This window comes from Atractosteus spatula, chromosome 3, assembly GCF_055471065.1.
Source record: "Atractosteus spatula isolate fAtrSpa1 chromosome 3, fAtrSpa1.hap1, whole genome shotgun sequence".
Taxonomy (NCBI): domain Eukaryota; kingdom Metazoa; phylum Chordata; class Actinopteri; order Semionotiformes; family Lepisosteidae; genus Atractosteus; species Atractosteus spatula.
In genome coordinates this window covers 32,347,013-32,372,019 of record NC_142708.1, presented here as the reverse complement: position 1 = coordinate 32,372,019, position 25,007 = coordinate 32,347,013, and the positions used below count along the sequence as shown (strand labels likewise).

The 25,007-nt window shown below is 39.2% G+C and overlaps 2 protein-coding genes across 2 annotated transcripts in view; both read right to left on the bottom strand.

The window, feature by feature from the left end:
* The window catches only part of jmy (junction mediating and regulatory protein, p53 cofactor), a 72,739-nt gene extending 61,856 nt beyond the window's left edge, over positions 1 to 10,883 (bottom strand). Inside the window, exon 1 of the mRNA XM_088909931.1 lies at positions 9,372 to 10,883. Within this exon, the coding sequence (XP_088766057.1) occupies positions 9,372 to 10,283 (912 nt within the window). The 5' untranslated portion in view covers positions 10,284 to 10,883. The remainder of the gene's footprint in view (positions 1 to 9,371) is intronic.
* A 6,791-nt stretch (positions 10,884 to 17,674) lies between these two features.
* On the bottom strand, positions 17,675 to 24,383 carry bhmt (betaine--homocysteine S-methyltransferase). Its single transcript, XM_088909930.1, has 8 exons — positions 24,268 to 24,383; positions 23,517 to 23,649; positions 23,241 to 23,353; positions 22,452 to 22,643; positions 20,246 to 20,393; positions 19,290 to 19,472; positions 18,442 to 18,670; positions 17,675 to 18,035 (listed from the first exon to the last, which is right to left on the bottom strand). Exons 1-8 carry the CDS (start codon positions 24,337 to 24,339, stop codon positions 17,846 to 17,848), a joined length of 1,260 nt encoding a protein of 419 aa, XP_088766056.1. The 5' UTR covers positions 24,340 to 24,383; the 3' UTR covers positions 17,675 to 17,845.
* Positions 24,384 to 25,007: the final 624 nt, after the last annotated feature.

Here is a 25,007-nt window from a genome sequence, read left to right as displayed (position 1 = left end):
GTCAAATACAATTCAGACAAAGTTAAGGTGAAGCAGTGGTGTAGGCTTTAAAATTAAAGTTTTAATGAAACCTAGGATTTTCACTAGCAGTCCCATGAATTCAAGGCCTATTGAGCTTTCTTTCTGTTGGGGTTCTCAGATGCTTTGTACCCACAGATCCAGTGACAGCAGGAGGGCCAGAAGAGAAGTGTGCTGCTCCGTACTGACAGGACAGTGGGTGGAGGGGCTCAGCGCCACCGCACTGTGATAATAAGCTTTCGTATGCAGCCGAAGCCTGCCCACAAAGGATCAGCTGCGAAAATATTTAAGCTGATGAATATGCCTTGAAAACAAAGACAAATCACAGCCTGAGAGCAGCTCGTGATTCTCCTTGCCCATGGTGTGTAAACCTCTCTACACTCTGTACACTAATCCACTCACTCTCCCCGCAGTCCACACCCTCTTCCATCCTGACCCTCCATTACACAGTTTTGCCAGAATTCCAGGCTCAGAAAGTAATCACTTGAAAAATAAAAGCAGGAGACTACAGTGCAGAATGCATTTGGCATTGCACAGGTGTTTGTGAAACAAAACGCCTTCCAGCAGAGTGATTACAATGTTGAACCTAATAGTTCACAAAACTGTTTTAACGTCCAACAATATTAAGTGTCCATCAGAGGCCCCTGAGGGCTTCAGAAAAGTTTTAGTTGATAGTCTTCTACACAGAGAGAAAACCTAGAAAAGCATTAGCATTAGATTTTATTACTCAGTCACAAATCAGTTTATTCATCTCCCTAATCAAGAGAACAGGAGAATGTTTCCCAAAAGATTTTAAAGACAAGTAAACATATTTTTTAAATAAAGAGAGAACTAATTATAATGAAATTCTCTGTTGCTCGAAAGAGAAAAAGCAAAATGAGTAAAAATACAGAGACTAAAGAGACAACTGTTCACATTTTAATTTCCTTAAGAAGAACAAATAGCTTTTAGTTACGACAAAGATGATGCAGTCTTTGGGGAGTAAATGTAGATATTGGTACATGTCAAAGAAGGTCAAACATTCAGAACTATGACACTGAATGTAGTGCCGAATCATTTCACAAGCGTACTGTGAGATTGCAGTCCCTCTAATCTGCTGTATTGCTTTACTTTAATGTAGCCACCTCCTTTGCTGATCCTTCCAATTATCAAATGAATAATTAAGGAACTGATAGTAGAAAATTATAATGAAGCAGATTGAATGGGCTGCAAGTTGAGTAGTCCTGCTGTACAGCATTTTGTTATAGTGGTCTGGAGTCAAACAAGTACTACTATATATCAAAGTCTTGGATATCCAAAAGCAACCAAGGAATAAATTGAGAAGGAAGTTATACACTTCAGCAATATACTGAATACAATATATTGAATATGTGTTTATTCAACAAATTACACAGTAAAAACAACTTCTCACTCAACAAGCGCATATGGAAAAGATTCATGACCACACTTTAATTAAATACTCCTAAGCCAAATGGTCCATGACCAATCAATGTATTTGACAATTTTACAACTCCTAACACCACGTAGACTAAAGAGTCTGCACTCCAGGAGGCTCAGCAGGCCAGAGCCCATCCTGGTTTCTACAGTATTAAGTGGACTGAGAGAACATGACCTCTCACTGGATAGGGCTCTAGTCCAGTGTAGGACTCCCCTGAACAAAGTGGGTACCCCTGTAATCAGCTAGACAGGAGCAATTAGAAACTCAGGAATACAATGACAGTTGGACATCATTCCAGTGAGGAATCCACATTTCTGAGCACTACCCTACACCTCCTATTCCCATCAAGAACACATGCAATACAGTGCAATACTGTGTTTTTGAAGTAACATAAAGCATCACAGAAATTGCCACTGAAGGCCATGTCCTGTTTGTAGAAGCCTCTAAGATACTTAGCAGTTACAGTAGGTTCAGAAATTAATACTTAGAATCCTGACTAGATAGCCTGCAAGAGATAACAACACTAATGTTTTGGATTGATTTGAACATTCTTCTGCTTATGTTCACAGGGCTACATGGCAAGATTCCCCAATATTTAGCCAATACTCTTATCAGTTTGCCTATCTTCTACATAACCTTACTATAACTGAGCCATTGCTGTGTCTGTACTGTTTGTTTTGTCTACACGTTATGAATGACATGGCGTTTTGTTGCTATGACTCAAAACTCTGTACCACCAACCCAGAAGAACTCATAAACTCAGCCAGATCAGATTAAAAGGAACCCAAAAATTGCTTTGACTGAAAGGTTTTTTGTAATTATTACATTTTCTACATCTACTTTATTTTCTTGGCATGGAATTTTCTTTAATTATATTTTGCGCAATGTGCTTTTCATGTACAGGAAAGTGCACTCAGATAATTGCTTTTAAAGCTATCTGTGATGTAGTAAGAGGTGGCTCTACGAGGAAGTAGAGTGTGTGGTGTGGCCTTGAGCCAAGATGGTCACCTGTTAATTGAGCAACATTGAATTAAGCACAGCTGGCCCGAATGAGTCTTGAGCCCTGGGAGGGAGTAGAATTACGTGGATGTGATGGAAATGAGCTGTCAGGATAGGCCCAGCATGGAATTTGCCACTCCTCTGAGTGGAATTATGAGGCTTGTAAGACCAGTTGTGAAGACAAGGATTTAGTCTGTGTCTAGGCTCCAGTTGGGAAGCAGAGAAAGTGAGGGTGCTGGTTCTGGTTCTGGTGCTGGTGCTCGATTGCACTGGCTTAGAGCCCTGTGTGACCCAGTGAGCTATCAAGGCTGTAAGAAGATACCTCAGTGGCTGTACTGAGGGGACATCAGCGGTTCAAGACAGCTGAGTTATGTGGTATCTTGTGCCCAATGGTGAAGACGTGCACTGCTGAGAAACAAGGTTTGGCAATGCTGGACCAGAGAGTAGGAGTCTACACAGCACAGACTAAGTACCAAACACTCCCTCTGCATTAAGAGCTGCAGACCGATAGGTGGTCTCCAACTGAAAACAGGGAAAGACCAGCCAATGAAATGTAAAATATTACCTTCTCATTTCGGAAAATCCAAAATGAATTGTAAAATGAACGTCCTCAGGAGATATTCATTAATTCATTCCAAACATCAAAACCTGGGTGCAGTCAGGTTCACTTCACGTTCACTTTAGTCTATCCCTCACAGTAAAAAAAAAACAGCTACTTCAAAGTTCTAAAGTACTGGCCATCTGCCCTCATCTCTTCTCTTACAAGACTGTTCTGAGTCCCGTTTGCAACAGTTTAGATACTGTGAGCATTTTTCAATGCTGTCTGTACAAGCTGCCACAGTTTCTTTAAGCCCATTAAATAGCAAAAAAAAAAGAACCGTGTACAGCAGTTCAAAGCTGATTTACTTTGTAAAACAGATTAATGCTGCTATCTGGACTGGTATATCTAAATGAAAACCACTAGCATGCAAAAATTACAAAAGTAAAATGCGATATGTCTGGAAATGCAAAAAACATCAATTGAATCTGTAGCCTTTGACAAATGGCTTTGCAGGTCTTCAGCTGTTTTTTCATATGTAGTGTAAAATGATCCTGCATATGCAAAAAAAAGTCTCATTTCATTATGTTTATACTGTATATATTTAAAAACTCTTTTGTATTAATTTTGGAGTCAGGGTGAAATATATTCTCTGGGTAATTAAGTCTCCATTTTATAGAATTTCTACATCCTTACAATAGGGGACAGTAACTGAGCAATGCAACAGACTCACTTGCCGGCAAAGCCAAAGAGCGTTTGCTTTGTTTGCTGAAGGAAACTGGTGCAGAGCAGCATGACTGAAGAAATCACAACAAGGAAGTTCAGCCTTTCCTGAAAGCACACAGAGCTAAAGCAGGTTCAACAGAGTCTGTGGAAGCCGGTTACTTTCTAAAACAAAAACATAAATAATGCTTCTGTGTAGCTGATGAAGTCATCTGGATAGAATTGTGAGTGCAGTTCAAAAGGGTGCAGAGGCAGCTTAAGAAAGAAATTACAGGTTGAAAAATTGTCAGTTTGAAATACCGACAGTGGTGATTTTGTTTGCCGGTTTGTCTCAGACTTAAACGCCGCCAAGCTCAAAATTTCTGGGAGAACCGACATGACCGTAGCTGGTTTTCGATTATCACAATGAAAAACTACAATATGAAAAGTGACTAGAATAGAGATGATATTTGAATTTGGCAACAATTTTTTCCTAAGCACACAACCAGCCAAAAGAAACAACTTACAAGCATTATTTTCTCAAATGTATTGGCACAGTCTATATTTTACTTATGTAGTTTCTTATTTTCATGCACTCAAACTCAGTATCAAACTTGGGATGAAAAGTAATTCCCAGTACCATGAAATGTGTCTGATAATGTGTCATATGTTACATCATAAGGTAGGCCTGCTGCTCTACAGATTAATGAAGCCAAAGTACACATAGTACTTTGACATACATTAAAGTTAGAGAAAACATTAGGATTACAGTAACCCAGAGCCCATCTGGAAGCACAGGAAACAAGGAGGGTCTACACTCCAAAAGGGATGCTAAAATACTCATTACAATTCTGTATTATACTGTAGATGCAGGAAGAAATGAATTCTGTGTGTGCAATGATCAGATCTTAATAAGAGCAGATTAGGAATCAGGGCAAGGAAAAACTACCTTAAAATACAAGGTTGTTCATGTTTTGCCAAGTCGTTAAATTCTTTCAGGGACCAGTTAGATGTTGTGATCACAGAACTGATCTAAATTAGGCTAGGCAACCTCTAGACCTTTCTTAAAGGAGTCATCAAAAAAATTATCCAGTCATCAAAAATGTGCTGTGTGTGTAAGAACAGTTGTTCATGCCAAAATAAAATGGCTACAGTACACAGCCATTCTTCTTAGTGCACTGGATCAATAGAGCTGATGTTTATTTTTGAGAATCTTCCATCAGTCGAAAGATGGTAATAAGAAATCCACATGTACCAAAGTCAGAGCACCTCTGGGACTCTACAGAGATTTAGAATGTCAGGATTGAAGCTGTACGTTTTGCTTTTAAACAAAGGTAAACATCAGGATAACACTGAATTTTGAATGGTCCTCACTTGTCTTACAAACAAAACAAAATGGTGTTCTGCATATTCTAGACTTGCACATGAATAGCAAAAATTAAAAAGCTCACTGTCTCTCCTACTGTGCCTCAAAAAAAACAGCACCATTGGCCAAATCAGAAAACATGGATATCCCGAACACAGACTGACTGCTGCTAGCAGATTTTGCAAGTCAATGTCCTAATGCAAAGTAAATAAAATGCAATTAGTCTGTGCTACCACATTGTTGGGTCCTTTAAAACTAAATGAAAAGCCTAAGTTTATCTTTAGGTAAATACTGATACTGCTAAAAGAAAAAAGAAATGTTAAATAAAATGAATAACTGATTACTACAGCAAATGTAACCTTTTTTTTTTACTTTACTGTTTTAAAAAACCACACACAAAGCAGGATAAATTGCAGCTTGTCATTTCTAATGCCATTGCTGCCTCTGCTGCCCCAGACAGTTACTTCTTTTTTAGCAGTGTCAGTGTTTAAATACAAATATCTATTTAACGCCATTTGCACACAATGGTACTGTCATGTGATATTCTGAGGCACTGATCCATTTAGAAAAGTCTGTAGCCAACTGACAGTGCTGGTGCACCTGTTTGATTCCTCGTTGGTTCTGGTCTCAGTTGTCCTCCTTCTGTCACAGTTTCTCCTTTATCTGCTTTGTTTAGCATCAGCAGCTGCTTTCCCCCTTGTTCCTCCACAGTGATATCACATTCCAATAAGCAGTTTCAGCACTTTATTTTAGCCCATCAGACTTCAGCCATGCTTAGAATGTTTCTGACTTTGAATTAGTATTTGGAGTTGCCACTGCAGGGGGAAAACTGCGATACTGTAATGGTCTCCAACCCTGGTCCTGAAGAACCCCAATCCAGTTAGTCATGCAGGACACCTTGATAGGCAGGGCCTGTAAGTTACTGATGAATCATTAATCCGTGTAAGAGAACTCTGATCCTTGAGTGCTCAACTGTACCCAGACTTTAATCCTGTATTATCTCTAGACTACTTAATTGAATAAATCACCTGTTTAATAGATCACAATGGAATTCTTCCAGATCTATAGAAATTGCTGATATTGGTGACCTACAAAATGACAAAGCCAGTTGGAGTGGGACTCTCCAAGACCACAATCCCTTTCTTACAGCATTGCAGTTTCCCCTGCAATGGCAACTCCAAATCCTGATTCATAGTCAGACAGGTCTAAGCATGGCTGCATCAGCCATGATACAGCCTAACATTCTGATCACTGTTCATGATTTTCCCACACTACCATGAACATTCCCAGCACTATCATGTAATTAAGTTGTGGGCCTGAAGTTAATACAGTAGTTGTACGCAACATTCTTTTTAGCAAAAACATATACTGTATTCTAAATACCTTTGAGATGTCAAAAATGTGGGTTTGTTGTATTTTGGACACGCTATTGATTTGTCTTTTTATAATAGGGTGCAACATTGACATTGTGGGTCTTTCTATGCCATAACATTATAATTTTAACCTGGAGTACATTATGCTTAATGTTCCACATTTGCAGTGTTTATTTTGACATGAGATGCACATTCAAATATGCCTTCTGCCAGTTCTGTTTCCAAGGCAAACATATTAAAAATGCCACTAATTATAAAACAAGGCAAGCTGACATTTTTCGCTTGTTGCTATTGTTACGTATTTGGCCTCGTCAACCTGCACATTTAACCTGCATTTCAGTCATTGTCTGCATTGTTTCCCAATTGAACATGAAAAGGACGCACATGTACTGTATTGATGCCTGCGTTAGAATGAGGCATTCCAACGATATTATGTCCTGTTAAATATCCAGTCACAACAAGGATATTTAAGGACCATAAAGATTAGCAAACAAGAGCCATCTGACCCATGTAACCTGTTTGGTAGCTAGTTGCTAATTGATCCAGAGATCCGTCCTACTGTTTCCTGAAGCGATTTCCTGAAAGAACCACTAATGATTGCAGTACTAGGTATTTAATGTTTGACATAACTCTGCTGTTCCGCACCAAACGTTTTACGGTGTAAGAACAAGAAACGTCAGTCTCTTACAATTAAAATTTTACAACATCTATAATTTAGCATTAGTTATGGAAGAAAATGAGATGTATCGCTCTGAATCCAACAAAGTAATTTTTACGCCCGGAATTACGCCCGGAATTACATAAACTGACCAGTATTGCTCAGGATAACAATCCTCAGTTCTTGTGTTTGTCACTATTTAGAATTAATATTAAGGTGTACAATATGTGAGGAATTAAACACACATTTAAATTTGTAATCTGATCCAGACTGCATCTGCAGAGCAGAATGAAGTTGTTACTTATGACAATTCCAAACAGCTGTTTTACAAAGCAGATGATATTTTTTTTTAAGACATCGGTTTACCAATCACTCCGCTCAGCGTGTGATCTCAGTAAATTCCTGCTTGGACTCCTACAATCAGACAATAAGGATTCGCCTTCAGCGTGTGGGGATACCTTTGCTTTTTCTTCCTATGTGTCTCATTGCCACGTGGGTTACTCAGTCCACAAGTCGAGAACGAAATTCTGAAGCAAACAGATGTGTTTTTAATACTCTGCTGGCTCGACACAAAGTCTGCCCCCCCCCCTCCCAAAAAAGACTCTGCACCCAGAAGAGCTCACAACCTACTGTATAAAGCTCTGGGGACGTACAGTTTCACCGTCAGGGAATCTGCACTGAATCATGAAACTGCAGAGGAAATGTCAGCTGTGGCGGAGCCGGCTGTTCGGTACATCATGTGGCTGCTCATATAATAAACCCCATCCAATTTCACATGCAATTCAAGCAGAGTGGTGAAGTATAAACACAATGTGCACCGGTCTTGCCCCTCAGCCTCTTTAGCTGTAGAGCACAGTACAAGGCTCTGCATTGGAGGAAGTGGTTTCTGCACCTCAGATCGTGTTTCTCACATGTACTGTACAGCAACAGATGGCCGCTTAGGCGATTTTTGAAACAAAGGAACAGAGAGGTCCATGTGCTGAACGTTTGGCTCAACATCACCCCTCCTCCGTCTAGTCAGGATTGTGAATTATCAGCACAGGGGGTTGAGTGGAAGAGTTCGCTGCAGGGCTGAGGCAGCAGCATCACAGCCAAGGCTTGTTAATTTGGCTATATGAACGGCAGGCGCTGAGACTTAAAACAGTCATGACTCCTCGCTGCATGAGACAGGTTGCTTTAATCTGTTTTATGGCTTCCATCTGTCTTGGATTAAACATTTCTGTGTGCTTCTTGTGGCTTTTTCGTTCAGCGTACCTGTATGCAAGAAAATAAAACTACACAGCGCCTTGCAGCGAAAATGCGAGGCACTTAAAAAAGGAATCCGCATAGAGTTTAGAAGCCAATAAAAAGGTTTAGACATAGTCTAGGAGCGAATAAGAAAAGTGTAGGTTGCTCAGACTGAAGTTAAGTGTCTTTCAATGCCTTGACAAACATTTAGTATCAGAAAGGTCGGGAAAATGCAGGATCATAACATTTAATTGGAAAAATATACATCGATTCACTGAATATTGTGTGTAGCCAATCATGCCCTGATTGGTAATGCAGTCCAGAAAGCTGCGTAACAGTTTGATGAGTCATTATTACAACTCGGCGAACTTGATGCCCTGCCTTCTTGTCACATTAAGGAGAAATGTTTTTTCCTTTCAAACACATTCTCTCGACATAATTCTGATTATTATTTTTAAAATAATGATTTTATGACCTTGTGTAATTGTAGAATGAAATTGTGTAAATTCATTCTATAAATAGCAAATGAGTTAACAATATTTAACAACAATTACGTAAGATGTATTTCTGGAGCTTCTGCGGTTTAGATTTAAGAGCCTTGCTTGCTGTATTTGCCCATGCTAAAACATTCAAAACTTTTTTTTTCTCCCAAATCATTCTCTTCATGTATCTTCTTCGACATACTTAACTGCCACTTTTACCTTTTTTGCATGTCAAAATGGAAACTGGCAATCCGGAAAACCCCAGAAAAGCTACTGGATGCACCTGTCCCTTCAGTAAGGTACCGAATGATACACAAAACCTGGGTGACTTCAGAGGTGTGATATTTGTAATATATACGCCGACATCCTAAATGTATTAAAGGAAAATGTATACAGACGGATTCACAACCTCTGCTTTCTCAGTTTAAAACCACCTAAGCGCCTCTTCTTACACCGCTGTAGTAACGTGTCCCTCGATAGGAAGGGCACTAACTGCGAAGTCTCCTTCTGCAAGGATAGTGATGAAAGCGTGCGCTGCTCGCAAGTTGCTGGCTTTGCCTCTGCTCTTACCTCATGGAGATGCTTCCTGGCTCTTGTCAGCACCTCCTCGTATCCTTTCTGCCGCAGTTCGCTGAGGCTCTCGTAGTACTCTTCGGGGTCGTCGCTCTCGGTGAACAGCACTCGGGAGAGGATCTTCCAGCCGCAGGTGTCCAATGCGTGTCCCAAGTAGACCTGCAGCTGGTAACACAGGGCGTCCATCTCCTTCTGCGTTACCTCCGGGGGTCCGAATAACACTGTCCACATTCCGGAGGGCTCCTCTGGAAAAAGGGGCAAGCAGGGCTCCAGGTCTGAATTGACAGAGCACAGCTGTAGATGCACTGCCCTTAGGTCCTGGAAGGAGAACAGTCCTGCCCAGCTGCAGTCCTCTCTCACGCCGCCCTCCAGCTCCTCCGTGTCTGCAGCTTCGCCCTCCGGAGTCCGAGACTCATCCTTGGTAACAGTAGGGTCAAGGACCTCGATGTCCATCACTGTCGCCGGACTTTTGCCCCGCACTGCTGCGAGTTTAACGCCAGCTTTCACCGGACTTGAACCATCCGATGATTTCTTCCGCATAGGGCATTTTGGGATACTTTCTCCTTTAACTGGACTACTTCTGACCTTGGACACACTGCCCCCGCCTTCTGCCCTTTCTTTGACCGGACTCCTTGAGGTTTTGAGTTTGTCCTCTTCGGTCACTCCTACCGCAGCGGATGTCAGACCCTCGCCAGCCTTCAAGGCGGCCATCCCAGCTGCAGCGAAGGAGGGATCCCTGACTGCGCTCCGTCTCTGGACTGTCCTGTTGTGACAAGTGATGGCGAACTTGCCTTCGATTTCGTTCCACGCCACAATAAACACGAACTTGTGCTTTTCCTTCTCCTCGAAAACATTGGGTCTCACGGCCACCCATCCCGACTCCAAAGTGTCTTCCATTGTGAAGGACATGGTCTGCAGAGGTCTAATCTCCTTTACTCCACCTTCCCCGCCGATCAAAACGGAAAGAAGTTCCAAAGAATTGCGTGTAATATATACAGCCGTGTGTTTTCTAACACTAAGATCCCAGTCCCAAACCACAGTGCCTCATCGGGGATCACACAATCTCCAGAAAAACAGCCATCTTTCTCTAGCTGCAAAGAAAATGATCTTTTAAACTGGTCCTGTAGTTGCCATCCCCTCTACACCTGCTTCCCCGCTCACCTGAAACCCGATCACAAAAGGGCCCTTTTTTGTTCTCGTAAAGCTCCTCAGACAATGCGGACGGTTCCCATCGTCACGTGTGAGTCTCTGTTTACAATCAGACACCGCCAGCGGAGACCGAGAGCGCTGCTGTCAAAATGTTTCGCGTGTTTTTTTTTTCTGCTTAGTCGCAGTCTCTTTTTTCCACCCTCTTCTATCCCCCAACTCGTCACTTCCAACTCCGGAACCCGCAAGCCCTCCGCCAAGGCCTAGCTGTCAGCCGAGTGATGACCCATAACTGTCCAGATTCTTTCCCAAAAGCTCATCCGACAATCTCTCGGTCTGTCGGCCGCCTGTCCTGCTCCTCATTTCTCCATTACAATGTTTCCATCTGACGGACCGCTGCTGACGTAGCCATCTGCACGTGGGGCACGCAGTGAACGGGGTGACGCAACCCGGTGATCGCAGTTGCCATGCGGCTGAAGCGTCAAACTTGAGAGAACAAAACAATGGATGTGCTTTGTTGGGATTTGATATACGGAGGTTATTTTTGTAATCCCTAAGAGCTTTCTAAATTCTGAATTCTTCATAAATGGGCAGAAAATAACTAATAAGACTAGTTTCAAATAATTGCTTGGGGATTGGGGGCATGTAGTTTTAGGAAGATTTTTTGGCTATTTTACAGTAAGTCTGTTGTCACAGTGATAGCTGGCATTTCCTGGGAAAGATGTATCCTAACCTCTCACGTGGAAAACGGAACCCCTTTTCCTGAATTCATTTAAACTTATTATGTTACTTAGGACGTATTTAACCGCAGTCCTCAACTGCACCATATACATAATTAATGAGTGCTAATTATTATAGAGTGCTGTTCATTTCACCGATATCCCCAAATCAGTAAAAAAATACAACTTTTACAATATAAATGTCTAAAAACTGTTAGTCTGAGAGGGACATACAGTAGGCACCATTTTAACAAACGTGCACTCGGGACTCAACATGCTTTGCAATGCAAAGGAGTGTATCATTCACAACAAACCTACTTATTTGCATTTTGCAATCTGAAGATAAAATGTACGTTTAGTAACACCCCTTGAAGTAATTAATGGAAACATGTCTCTTATCAGTAAAACGGGTTACAAACATAAGCGAAAATTAGTTGTTGAAAATTATATTATTTACATTCGTTGCAATTATTATTACGATACAAGTACGACGTTTCAAATTAAAAAAATCCCCTAAAGCTGTGTGTTCATAGACGATCCAGCTTTTATTCTTATTGGAACTGGTTGATGAAATTCTGAGATTTGTACATTCGAAGAATTCGAAGAATAAATACTTGGACGAGATTATCGGACACAGAACTCAAAACTGCTTTATTATATTTCTGTGGTATGCTGTTTTAAAACAATTAATTTCATTTCTAAAAGAATAAGGCCTGAACGTAATCATACAGTATATTCTGCAGTATTTTTTATCAGTAGTCATTTAATCTGGTAAACGGACTTCAAACGTTCACGGTATGGAAGATTTCATTCTCGCTACTTGGGAACTTCAGACTTCCAGTAGGTTATGAAGCCAAAGGGCATTAGCTAATTAATTTACACTACTGTTCGTTTAATCCTCTTATCTAAAAAAATATCACTAGGGGAGTGATTAAAAAAACAGAAATACAACTAAACAAGCTAGAGGTATTCCCTGGGAAGAAGCACAGAATAAACGGAGCAGCTGTACTAAATGAGTAAAGAGGGCGAGTTAAAACTGTATTATATTACAAAACATGGAGATTTCTGGCATTAAGGACACCGGGTGTGATACGAGGTCTCCAGACAAAAGGTGAGGGTCATTTCAAGCCCATCTCATCTCAGATAAGGGGCTTAAGCTTTTATACAGTATGTCAATATTTTGCCAAAAAGCATTTTTATATTTAAGTGTACTTTCCACCTCATTTGAAATGAAAATCCTACAATATACAGTCCCAGATACCACAATACTGTTTTTTTTACAGCTGTGTCTCAGTGCTAATGACAGAACCTCTTAATGTGAATGTTGCGGAAAATTCATATTGCGGAAAAGAAACATTAAGAACATTAAAAAAAATACTATGACTACTACCTATATGTAAAATTATAAATAAATGTTGTTTTCACAATAAAAATTGGTTCCAAGTTATATTTTCTTTGACTTAATTACTAAAAGAAGCATTCAATAATTTTATGAGCTTAAATGCAACCAGTGACCCTTATCAGAAAAAACAGCCTGAAAAAGTGTAGATGGATAGTACAACCAAAATATAGTTTTTTTATTATTTGTGACTCATTTGATGTTTGTTAGAATTAGAGCACTCAACCTTAGGATCTTCTTAGTTGTGTGCTTTGAGGATCTTCTTACTAATGTGCACTGAGGGTGTTGACATGAACAGCTTTAGCCAGGATCAAGCATGATTATGACTAATATTAAGGTCAACAAGTCTGAATATCTGAAAAGCATCAGTTAAAAATACTGTAAATATGGTTATTTATAATATTTGTTTTTAACTAACACAGACTCCCAAGTTAATATGGAATGGTGAGAAGGAGGTGGCATTTTGGGTTTCTTTGCTATGGGTCTGGGAAAAAGAAGGTTGTTGTGTTTTAGTTGTGTATTACACATTGGCTGTTTGACCTGAGAAAAAGATAATAAAAGGGATAAGTAATAGGTTTATTCCATGCTGAAAAAAAGAAGAAAGAGAACACAACGTTTCGGCCATGGAGCCTTCTTCAGGTGCTGACACCTGAAGAAGGCTCCACGGCCGAAACGTTGTGTTCTCTTTCTTCTTTTTTTCAGCATGGAATAAACCTATTACTTGTTCCTTTGCAGCCTACGCATGCTGACGCAGCTACCCACCTGAACTAATAAAAGGGATGTTGCATAAATAAAAATGCATATCTTCATCCTGTCTTTCATGGCTTACAAAACAGAATTCATTAATAATGTATGTAAGGGATGTGAAAAAGCTTTGATGTGTGGCTCCTGACTGCTTTTATACTAGCAATTTACAACTCCTGCAAACAAAATGCTTTTCCCATTCTGCTAGTTAGTTCATTTTTTGTTGTAATACCCACAATCCCATATACAATGTTTTCTTTATAATTATTTATATACAAACAGTGTTCATCTTCTTTGTCTCTTTATTTCAGCTGCAGTATACAGGTATATTACTCATCAATTCGTTACAAATAAGCCTCTAAACCAGAGGAAGACCACAGCTGGCTGGAGCCAATCTGAGAATAATTGGGCACAAAGCTGCACTTTGAACACATGACTGCTCTCCCCATTCAGGACTGGACACCCAGTCTATCACAGGGCCACAGAGAAAAGGGACAATTTACGATAACCATTCAATCCTCCAGCATGACTTTCGATTGTTGGAGAAAACAAGACATAAACAATTACATCTGGTAAAAAAATATAGAGGCCACAAATGGTCATCTTTCTACTTTTCTGTATTGTTTACTAAAGGAAGGATCGGCTTGTCAGAGAGCTAGACATTTTCATTTTAAAATGCGGTTTGACGGAGTTTGTTAATTTACCAGGAAACGTACATTCACAGAGAAACCATTGGTTGCAACGTTATCCATACATGTATGATAAATAATGTAGTTACCTCTGCAGTTTCTGTAGTGGTCAAAATCCAAGGTGATCAAGCTGAAAACCTGTATTACCTGGGAGGGTCTGTGTCTTCTACAATAAAGGAGTTTAGCATATTAAAAAGATATGCTGTTAAAATATATACATGTATCTCTGTTCAATGTTAATATTACTAAAGTAGCAGAGTGACACTTCATGGATTTGTTTGGTGGGCAATCAGGCGTCAAGATGGACATAATACCTATGCAAATTATTTGATCTCCTCTCCATTCGTTGAATGATTGTCCCTCAGTATAACAGAATTTGTCTCCGTTGTCTACATTTCTCAGGGGTAGTCAGAATGCTATTTGAGAACAATTACACGCTATGTCCACTGGGGGGCACACATTAGCTGTGAAAAGTAATATATATTGAATGCATTGAAACGGTATTGAGAAATGCGTAAAAGGCTTACAGATGTTGTATAAACAGAAAATTGAACTACCTGGTTGACAACATTATACCATTATACCAATTAATTATTCATAGAGGTATGTGTCCCATGTGATGAGACAGCAGGTACGACATACTGTATAAATGTGCTGTACTTACAGTAGATGTTATGCTTCAGAGAAAAACACATGTCCTATTGGAAAATGAAGGTGGCACTCTTATTTCTAAGAAAATCGAAACTCATGCTCCTGGCAGAGGACACTTGGTACTTTTTCCATGTTTTTTGCAGATTCTGGGTTAACCCTTGTTCCATTGTCACATTGAACACGTTTTTAACCCAACTCCAACATACAATAGTTTAGATGATATTGAGGGCTGTAACCTATCATGTAAAGACAAGTAACATTAAAAGATTCAAACGCACTCAAATTTACCTGTTTGTTTATGAGAGGTTAGAACATCTTAAAGAAATGAAGATGGAAAGTAATTGTTTAAGAGCAAAGTTAGAACCATCCTAACAGAGTGTTTTTTATTGCAATGCGTACAAAGACCCCACTCCAGATACAAATATTGATTTTAAGATGGAACTGGATATAAGTCATAAATAGCTAAACAGATTTAAGTATGTTCTAAATTTCTTTTTCTGTAATATTTCAACAAGAATTCCATTCAGTATGCTACAGGTACCATAATAAGGAGTTTTAACCAGTCCCATTAAACTGGCCTGAGGTCCTGAATCTAACTGGTGTAACGTTTAGCTTATTATTGTCAGCAAAATAACAGGGAACTGTTAATGTAGTCATCTTTTATATTAAAGATCTGTGAAACATCTGATGTTCGGTATATCAGTTTCAAATAAGCCTTTAAAAATGATGTCTTCAAGTGTGTTGTGCTTGGTTTGGAAAAAAAAATATATAAGTTTAAATTGATTAAATTGTCATTTTATGACACTGGTAATACTAAAATACTGTTAACATTGACATTAGTACAATATGTCACATGGCATATTTTAAAATTATGTTACAAATTGTCACCAGTCATGCATGTAAACATTTTTCCACACACAGGAAGGCTGGTTAAATGCATTACTGATATTTAAATCCATAGACTGACCATCATTAAGTCTGTCTTACATATCTGAATAATTTTGTTTTCCATATTTCTACAAAGACACAAAAGTTTTGCAAAGTAATTTTACTATTTTCTTTCATTTCATATACTGTACAATATGTCCCATTACTACCATTATGATCAACAACAATCTACACCTTAATAAATGCATAAGAATATTTTACAAATTACATTTCTCTCCAGGGATTGTTCCGTCATTCTTCCTTTCATATCTTTGGGTGATTTCCTGATTCATCATGTCTGAATGAGTGGCTGTAATTGTGATTTTCACAGATTCTGGGCACATTTCAAAACTCTGGATCATAATTTATTCTTGAGTTTGTAAGGATTCAAGAAAATAGGAAGATGACAATGAAACTGAAACAGTACAGGCATGGAAAACATGAAAACATGGACTTTTTTGCTTTAGGATTTCAAAACAGGCTCTGTCTGGAGGGAGAAAAAAGCTTGTGCTACAGCTACAGCTAAATGCTTTACAAGTCCTCTGCTCTTAATCATCTGGATTAAGATGTACAGTAATGTTCCCTTAATGATTTTCAGAGTTGATATTGTATCTGCATTTAACAGAGCTGCATGGAAGCAGAGGCATATATAGGCATTTCCTATATAAGATGCTATTTCAGTTTACTTTGTATTAGGATCCAAAACATTTTTTACCTTTAAAAATCAAGATGGTTTGTAAACTTTGTTCTGCTGATTTTTGAAAGTAATCAAAATTTGCTTGAGTTCAAATGTGGACCTTCAAAAAGCACCAAGTAAAGAAGCTTACAAACAAGAGGTCATTTGACCCATCTAGTTTGTTTGGATCCAAGGTACCGTAGCTACAGTAATTGGGGAAAGGAAAGAAGCTCTTTCTTGAAAGATTCCAAGATATCGGCTTCTGCAATGGCTGACTGACTTGTTCCATACTCCCACAACCCTTTGTGTAATGAAGTGTCTCCTGTTCTCGGTTTTAAACGCACTTCCACAGAGATTCCAGTTACGTCCTCTGGTTTGTCTTTCACTGTTCATTCTGAAGAGATGTGCCGGATGGACTTTGTCAATGCCTTTGACAATTTTCAATAACTGTATCAGGACCCTTTCTCATTTTCTTTTTACAAGACTAAATAGGTTATCTTTTGAACAAAGAGAGTTAGGCTTAAAGCTAAAGGCTTTCAAATCGCCCCGGACAAATGCAGAAAAATGTAGTTAAATTGTAAGAATGTTAAGAGTTGGTTCCAATATGGTCATTGAATGAACACTTTCAGATCATTTGTTATATTTCTACAGCTATTACACGTCCTTCATAAGTCAGCCAGAACAAGGGGTGTCTGAACAGTAAACACCCCCCACACTGAAGAGCTTCAGCTGGAAAGACATTCTTATTCTAGTTTGCCATGATTCTCTGATGGATCTCTCTCATCCTAGCGTTAATCCCGCATCGGCACGCCCGTCTCCATTTGGTGGTTTGAACCAAATCTTTGAGCTGACGTTGCCATTAAATGCGACCGAGAATACTCCAACCTGCGCGTCGCTCTGCCTGCCGTCGGAGTGGTGGGGGGGGGGGAGATTCTCTGATGGATGTTCTCTCATATATTCTTCCCATTCAACAGAAATTTTGTGTCACAATTTTTTTCTGATTTATAATTGATTTGGACTTTTACATGTAGCTTAAATGATTATGACTATGATTAAACCTTCTGTAGAGACCTGTATTTCTACTTAAAGAAAAAAGCTTTTTTTCAGAGTAACAAGTCTTTTCCACAGGAGTGTACAGTATAACCCAACATTGTTGTGCAGCATGGTTACTTTAAAACTGAGTATGATGTTCTTGTGTGTTTATATAGCATATTGGAAATGTTTTTTGTTTCTTCACTTTGAGCAGGACTACGCACACATTTTCTGGATCTAAACCTTTACTTTCTTTCAGGTTAAGAAAAATAAAATTGTACAACACACTAATAAAAAAAAACTTGCAATCGAAATGATTAAGGTAATGAATTCTGTTTATTACCATATGATTGCATAGAAGTGGTCCAGTAAAGTTTTCAGAAAAAAAACACAACTGTTGCAAGTGCCCAATATCCAAAATATCAAATGGGAATGGACAGAAAAAGTCCTGTTTTGCCTCCCTTGAGCCCAGAGCTGTTTGATGAACTTCAAGCTGTGACCTTGGCCTTCTTTTGCTTTTCAAACAGCTCCTTCAGCTGCCCCTCAGTGGTCGCCTCTCTCTGCTGCATCAGGTCAGCATGTCCCTTGGTCACTCCCCATCCATCTGGTGTAGACATGGAAGGACACAGGGGGCGCCCTGATGCCGGCAGCAACTTCTCCCAGTAATCACGACGAGCCCTTCACAAAAACAGGGCAAGCAGTCTTAAGGTTGATGTACATTTCAATGGGTGGGATGAATCTGAAGGCTGAGTGTGTGTGCTGCTTTGTTACTCTTTGTTAAAGTAAAAGCTATTGTTATGACAGTGGACTGCTTCAGCTTTGATGCTGCAAAATAACTGATTACAGATAATGCCGGTAAATGCTTTCAGTAAGTAATATTTAAAATGTTTTTGCAAATCCCACACATGCTATACAGAAAGTGGAAGAAAAAAATGTATAGTACCGCCCACAAAGAGTTATCAATGTACATATAGCAGATATGGCATATCTCAAAACACCTCCAATGGCCTAATAAATTCTTGTGGAGAAATTGTTTGCCAGTAAATGTGCGAGACTGATTTGAAAAGCTTCCGAGGCTTTTTACCTGGCCCTGACCCAGGGCTTGGTGTGCATGTCCAGACCATTACCCCAGCTGCCATGCTTCTGAGAGGCAGCAGGGAGGAAACCTCTCTCGGGTGCCAGCTCTTCTGCCAGGGCACGGGTGTGGTACGGCTCGAAGCCGCAGCAGCCACCAATGTAGCGGATGCCCATGTTGTAGGCCTCTCTGGCGTATTTGTGCATGTCCCACCTGGTTAGGATTCTTGGCTCCAAGGCTGTAATGTGTAAAAAGGAATTGATGTATAGGGTTGTGTCTACTCAACGTGTAGTCAGAAACTATACTGATTAGGTTTGTGTCTACTTTACATGTAGTCAGAAATTCTTCCAACTCATTAAGAAAAACATATATCATAAAAATATATCATTTGATCTACAAACGGTTGCAACAGGTCTGTCTTTAACACCAAAATTCAGAATGTGTCATTTCCTTATTTTGTATGAGGAAAAAACACAAAGTCAATTATGATTACATTTTAAAACAAATTCAGCCCATGGTGTGCAGTGTGTGTTTCATTGGGTAAGCCTTTGGTCCAGAATGATCACATTCTGTTCACTCAGCAATGTACCCATGAACTGAAGTGGAAGAGCTAAACACCTCATAAAAATATATTTTCACTTTTTTAAGACCAATCAAAAAAATGAATATATCATCACATGTTTCATAAACACCTTTTTAATATTAGAACTTTCTACCCAATATAATATTTTGAGTATTATAATTCTGTTTCAAGCGATAGGTGTACTTGACACTATTAAGATGAAGTGAACAACAGAATTTCTCTTAACCTCCTTAAGATATCAAGCTGATATTCTGAACACACAGCATGGGCTTACCAAAGGGGAATTCTGGGAGGTCAATGAATCCCTGGTGGTTACAGTCAGGGGTGTGGTAAGCAAGGGGCTGGATCATGAGATGAGCCTTCAGCTTTGCTGCCTCCAGGCCTTCCTTCATGAGCTTCACAGTCTTCAGGCACGTCATGGGATCAAAGTGACAATTCACACCGACAATCTTGGCACCTGAACACAGAACACAGCCACACTGTCAGAACAAAAATATTTCATCACCATTCTCATCCTGGTTTATTTATTCAAACTCCAACACAACATGAAAAGATAAATAACAAGATGTTTCATTCGGACCACAACATTTTATAATATAGTTTATTGTCTTTACCAACACGAGCTGCCTTTCAAGGTCAGTTCATCTCCATTTCTCAAGCACATACAGTAAATGCAGCAGCTTTATTTCAGAGGGAGCTTTGTAAATGTTGGGATGGTTTTACAACCACTTTTAAAAGTGGATTTCTGTAAAGTGACAAGTTGAACTACTTTGTAAACACAGTGAACATACATTAAGCAAATGTACTTTAATTAATATAAGTTGTTGAATAAACTTGCAAATAAACCTGGCCTGGTCTCTGTGTCAATCCTTATAATCCTTACAGTATATAACCCTGTATAACAGAACAGAATAAGCATACTGTATAATCTTCAGAATACCTAAGACACCATTTTGTCTTCTTCATAAATCTTTATCAAATTAAGCATTAAATTCCCTGCTGTGATTCATTCCTACAGGTGTCTTTCTTCATCTTAAAATAACCTGATTGACAACATACAGTGTTGCAAAGAAACAAGAAATGCATGTTGACGCGGCTACCTACTTCCACATACAATGTTGTTGTTTTTCTAGCACGAATGTCATATAATGTACATGGAAGGAAACTAAAGCAGTTTTAAATGTTTTAAAAGCATCACTGAACAACCAGAAAATCCAAGACTGAACCTACCAGCCTTGACCAATCTGACAGCACATTCACCACAGCTGACTCCATTCAGGTCTCCTTCCGGCCCAATACACAGAGAGGCTGCAACTGGCTTTCCACTGGTGTTCAGAACCTGAACTGCCCACTCAGCTTCCTCCACATGCTCAAAGTACTATGGGATACACACAAAGCAGGGGCAAATGGGCTTTACAGGAACACAAAGTGTGATTAGAAAGAGTAGATGGGATGACTCACAGGAACATGAAATGTGAACAAGCAGACTGTTGCTCACATGTCTGAAAATAGGTTGTGAACGTCTCAGCAAAATTTTCATTTTTTTATAAATGGATGCAAAGCAGTTCATTCTGTCAATGATGTATCTGTGCAGCTTTAGAAATTGGGAGGTACTGCAGCAAAGCATGATTGTGATTGTGACTACAAAACATTCGGGATACAGAAACTCTTGCTGTATTCTTGCTGTACAGAACACAGTCATTGTGACAGAATTGAATATAGTAGATGTCCTTCAGAAAAATAAAACGAACCTAAATTGGTCCAACTTCACAAAATTACTTTGGCAAATCACTCAGTTATTGAAATGGTGTCTGTGTGCAATAATAGTGGTTCACCTGATTTCAGAAGAAGTGCATCTCTGTAAGGGCACTCATTTAGGTAATGAATTACAAGCAAATTATTCAGTCATGAAACTAGAGATTGCAGAAAAGGATAAAGGAGTAGAAAGGCACAATGGCATGACAAGATTTCAAAGGCAATTAATATCTATTTGACCATGGTGAAGCAGATCATTAAAAAATGGATGGTGTGCAGGATCATACCATACAACAATTGCTTAGTTCAAACAGTCCTTCCAGACTGGTTTGGAATGCAACCATGAGGCCAATGGTGACTTAGAAAGAGATACAGAGCTCAACAGCTGTGATCGGAGAAAATGTCCAAGAGTAAACAATATGTCAGTCACTTTACAAAGATGACCGTGTATGGAACTCATCTCAAATTTCACATGGAGCTTGCAATAAAGCGTTTAAGTGATACTGCAAGTGTGGCAAAAGGTTCTGTGGTCAAAAGATACAAACTTTGTTATTTATAGTCTTAATAATTGATATGTCTCTTGCACATCTAATAAACTGCATCGTCCAATTAACACCAACCCCACTGTCAAGAAGAGTGGTGTCAACATTATATCTTGGAACTGCTTCTTATCACCAGGGATGGAGAAGCTTGTTAAGGTAATAATGGATGGAGCAAACCAAATGCAGGCTAATGTAAGAAGAAAATGTGCTTCAGTATGTTAAAGACCTAAAACTGGGTTGAAAATTCACTTTTCACAGGACAATGACCCAAAGCACAAGGCCAACAGCGGAGTGGTTTATCAAGAAGTAAGTGAATGTTCTGGGGTGGCCTGATCAAAGTCCTGATAAAAATCCAATATCTGTTGCAAAGCATGATGATTGATGTCCATCAGTTGATCCCAAACAACCTGACAGAGCATGAGTAAGTTTGCAAAGATGAAAGGGTGAAAATTGCACCACATCCTCATTATTCACAATTGGCAGAGACTTACTCAAAAAGACATAATTGCTGACAAAAATGTTTCTACCAGGTTTTGGCTCGGGAGCCAGAATATTTATGAAATCGACATGTTTTTCTTTGCAGATTTTGCCGACATCTAATTTAAAAGGGACATCACTAAAAGAAGTCGAATGCTTTTGCAAGGCACTGTACTTAAAAAGACAACAGAAAACTTTCTGGTAAGTTTGAATTAAATTGGTTGACATCATTCATTTGTCAAACACTGTCAAAGTAATATCTTACAGGACTATCTATACCACTGGATTTCTGACTGTAAAATATCAATGATACTACTATTCCTGTTATTTGAGAGATGTGATTAATTTATTGCATTAGAAAATAACTGAAATTTATTGTTCAAGTACAGCTGAATTCTTACTTTCGCATCTTCTCCACAAATCTTTTAGAACAGCTCTTCAAATGCAGTCCTTAGTGAAAAGACTAATGATAGAAGCAAAGATTATGACACACGCACGGTTCAGTTACACACTGTACTATTTTAGTATAACATCTATAACTCACCGTGTGTAAGGACTATATTGTGAACTGATAAACTGTCATTCTTGAATATTAAATGTTTATGTACTGTAACACACACAAATAGTTTAGTGCTTTCTGGAACTCTCCTGTATTCATTTACCTCAGCAATCAGAAAGTCCACATTCTTTTTAATGAAGACCTCCAGTTGTTTCTTGAAGATGGCCTTCACTTCATTCTCACTCTTACAGCTCAGGTAGGAAGGGGTCTGGGACACTCCTCCGGCAACCAAGGCATCTCCTTCGTTGGCGACTTCCCTGGCTAAGTCACAAGCTGCTTCATTGATTTTTTCTCCCTTGCACAAAATGAAGCTGTCATCATTTGTTTTGTAACCATAGAGATAAATGGAACAGGGCAAAACATTTTTAAAAAGTAAAGGTTGATACCATGGAAAACAGTGAGTAAAGTGGATTCATTTTGGTAGAACATAGGGTTATGATACAACCTATGACAGAAGTAAATGCTTGGTATACAAAATGGTGGATCCATGCAGAAACACGCAAATACAGACTTACTGCTAAATACCTATATAGGGGACATAGAGAAATGTTTGATATACAAGTTAAACATACAGGACAATAGTAACTCTTTAATTCTGTTCAATATTCCAGATATTTCATCCAATGTTATACAGTATATCGTAGCAACTGATATGTTATAACAGAAACAAGTTATACAGATACAGAAAAGTCAGTTCAGGTGGGTAGCTGTGTCAGCATGTGTAGGCTGCAAAGGAACAAGTAATAGGTTTATTCCATGCTGAAAAGAGAAGAAAGAAAACACCACGTTTCGACCGTGGAGCCCTCTTCAGGTGTGAGGAGTTGCAGATACAGAAAAGTCGTGCAGTAAATTACTGTCCCACATTTTTCCCTAAGAAATGGAGAATACTCACAGATATTCTCAAGTCGTTGCCCCGGTTCTCCAGTTTATCGTCACTGGCATAGAATGTGAACGTCTGCATGACATTTGCCCCCGCTCTCAGAAATTCCCTGTGCAGCTGTCGAACTGCAAGAGCAGAGGAGATCATCTTAATTGTAAAGTTAAAAACCACATTACTCACACGGGAGCGCTATTATTCAACCAGTGCAAGGGCGCGCAACGTACAAAACTGAATACACTCTAAACTCAATAACCCGTCTTTTGCGTTAATAAACTCAAGTTATCTTACCTGCCTCAGGGTGCTCCACCGCAGCTTCTGGAGTCCACGGCCCTGCCTTCACATAGCCTCTTTTCTCCAGGGCAAACACAAACCCCCCGTCACCAATAACAATCTCCCCAGCATCCAAGCGCTCTAGAATACCCTGCAAAACACGTTTTAACATTTACCCAGGATCACCAAATGACATTTTACCTTATTGTGAATTAATTTAAATTGATTTAGATGTTTTCATACGATTAGGCGGATTAAACCATTCGTATTCACTAGCTGCTTCACTTTAGGGAAGGTCTTATTCTACACCGTATCAAAGTATAGCTCTAAATACTGTAACTATACTTTAGTAGACTAGGCACAGCTCTACAACAGCTCAAGCTCAAGGACACCACAAACATCCACAACCCATCCATTGGTCTGTAGCCAAAACCCCACAACTGGCTTAGACCAGTTCGCAGATGGGACAGGAATAAATCGATATTCTAAATCCCAGGTTTTAAATTTCAGCTATATTACTTCAACCAGTATCCTGTTTTAAAACATTTTTAAAAAGCACAGAACGTTGCACCAATTACGCAGTGACATTTTTTGTTAAACATTGTATTTATTCGGTTAATACACACTGCATTCTTAAATATTATTTTGTCACTACCGTACGTCTCTTTTTTAAGTATAAGCAGTCATTGCACGCTTTTGTTGTTAGTGTAGCAGAACTAAAGGAAAATGATTAATAACTTTCTGGTTTAATCTAAGTGTGTATACTCACTTTCTTGGACCCAGCTGGTGCCATTTTACCAAGTTCAGATATAACACTAAACAGCACCTCAACACATTTCATGTGTGCTGCCAAATAGTCTCTGTTATATATTACTCCCCGAGGGGTGGGTGCTTCTGATGTCATCCCAGGCCGTCTTCCTGATTGGAAACCAGCATTTAAACCCGTGCGAACTGTATTTACTAAGTCCTACAACTACAACTATACAAACAAATACTGTTCATGCATCTTTTTATCCTGATAATCCAAACTTCACATTATACGTCACCGTCATTGTTGCCGTTGTCGCTTAAATAACTATCAGTAGTGCAGTCGTATGTAGTTATGTTTTGACAACGTCACTTACATTTGATATGGACCTGATAGTCTGCCTGCTATAGCAGTACTAAGATCTGCTGTAATTGTTCGCTGTAAATACATTTAAGTTTACTGCACAAAATTAATAAACAGTAGTTTTTATTTTTTATTACACTAAAAAAATAACGGGCTGCTATAGTAACTGTTATGTTGTGTTTGTGCATCTGTATTTGTGTCTGTGTGGACCCACATTTGACTTCCAGTTTGTACCCAGCCTTGATCCTGTTGCTTTCTGAGCTTTCACTTGGCATAAATTGCACTTTTCTATATTCCAGATTGTTTGCCCTGAGAGAAGCCTCTTAGCCAAACATTGCTGTCTGCTTTCAAGGTTTAGCAATCTTTGTGACTGACAGTGCTTTACAGCATGATGTATT

Excerpts from the sequence above, each read along its gene's own strand:
- bhmt (XM_088909930.1), bottom strand. The coding sequence starts at position 24,339 with ATGAAATGTGTTGAGGTGCTGTTTAGTGTTATATCTGAACTTGGTAAA. Across the intron at positions 23,650-24,267 it reads CACCAGCTGGGTCCAAGAAA|GGTATTCTAGAGCGCTTGGA; the intron begins GTGAGTATACAC and ends CGTGTTTTGCAG. Across the intron at positions 19,473-20,245 it reads TGTCAGATTGGTCAAGGCTG|GTGCCAAGATTGTCGGTGTG; the intron begins GTAGGTTCAGTC and ends TTCTGTGTTCAG.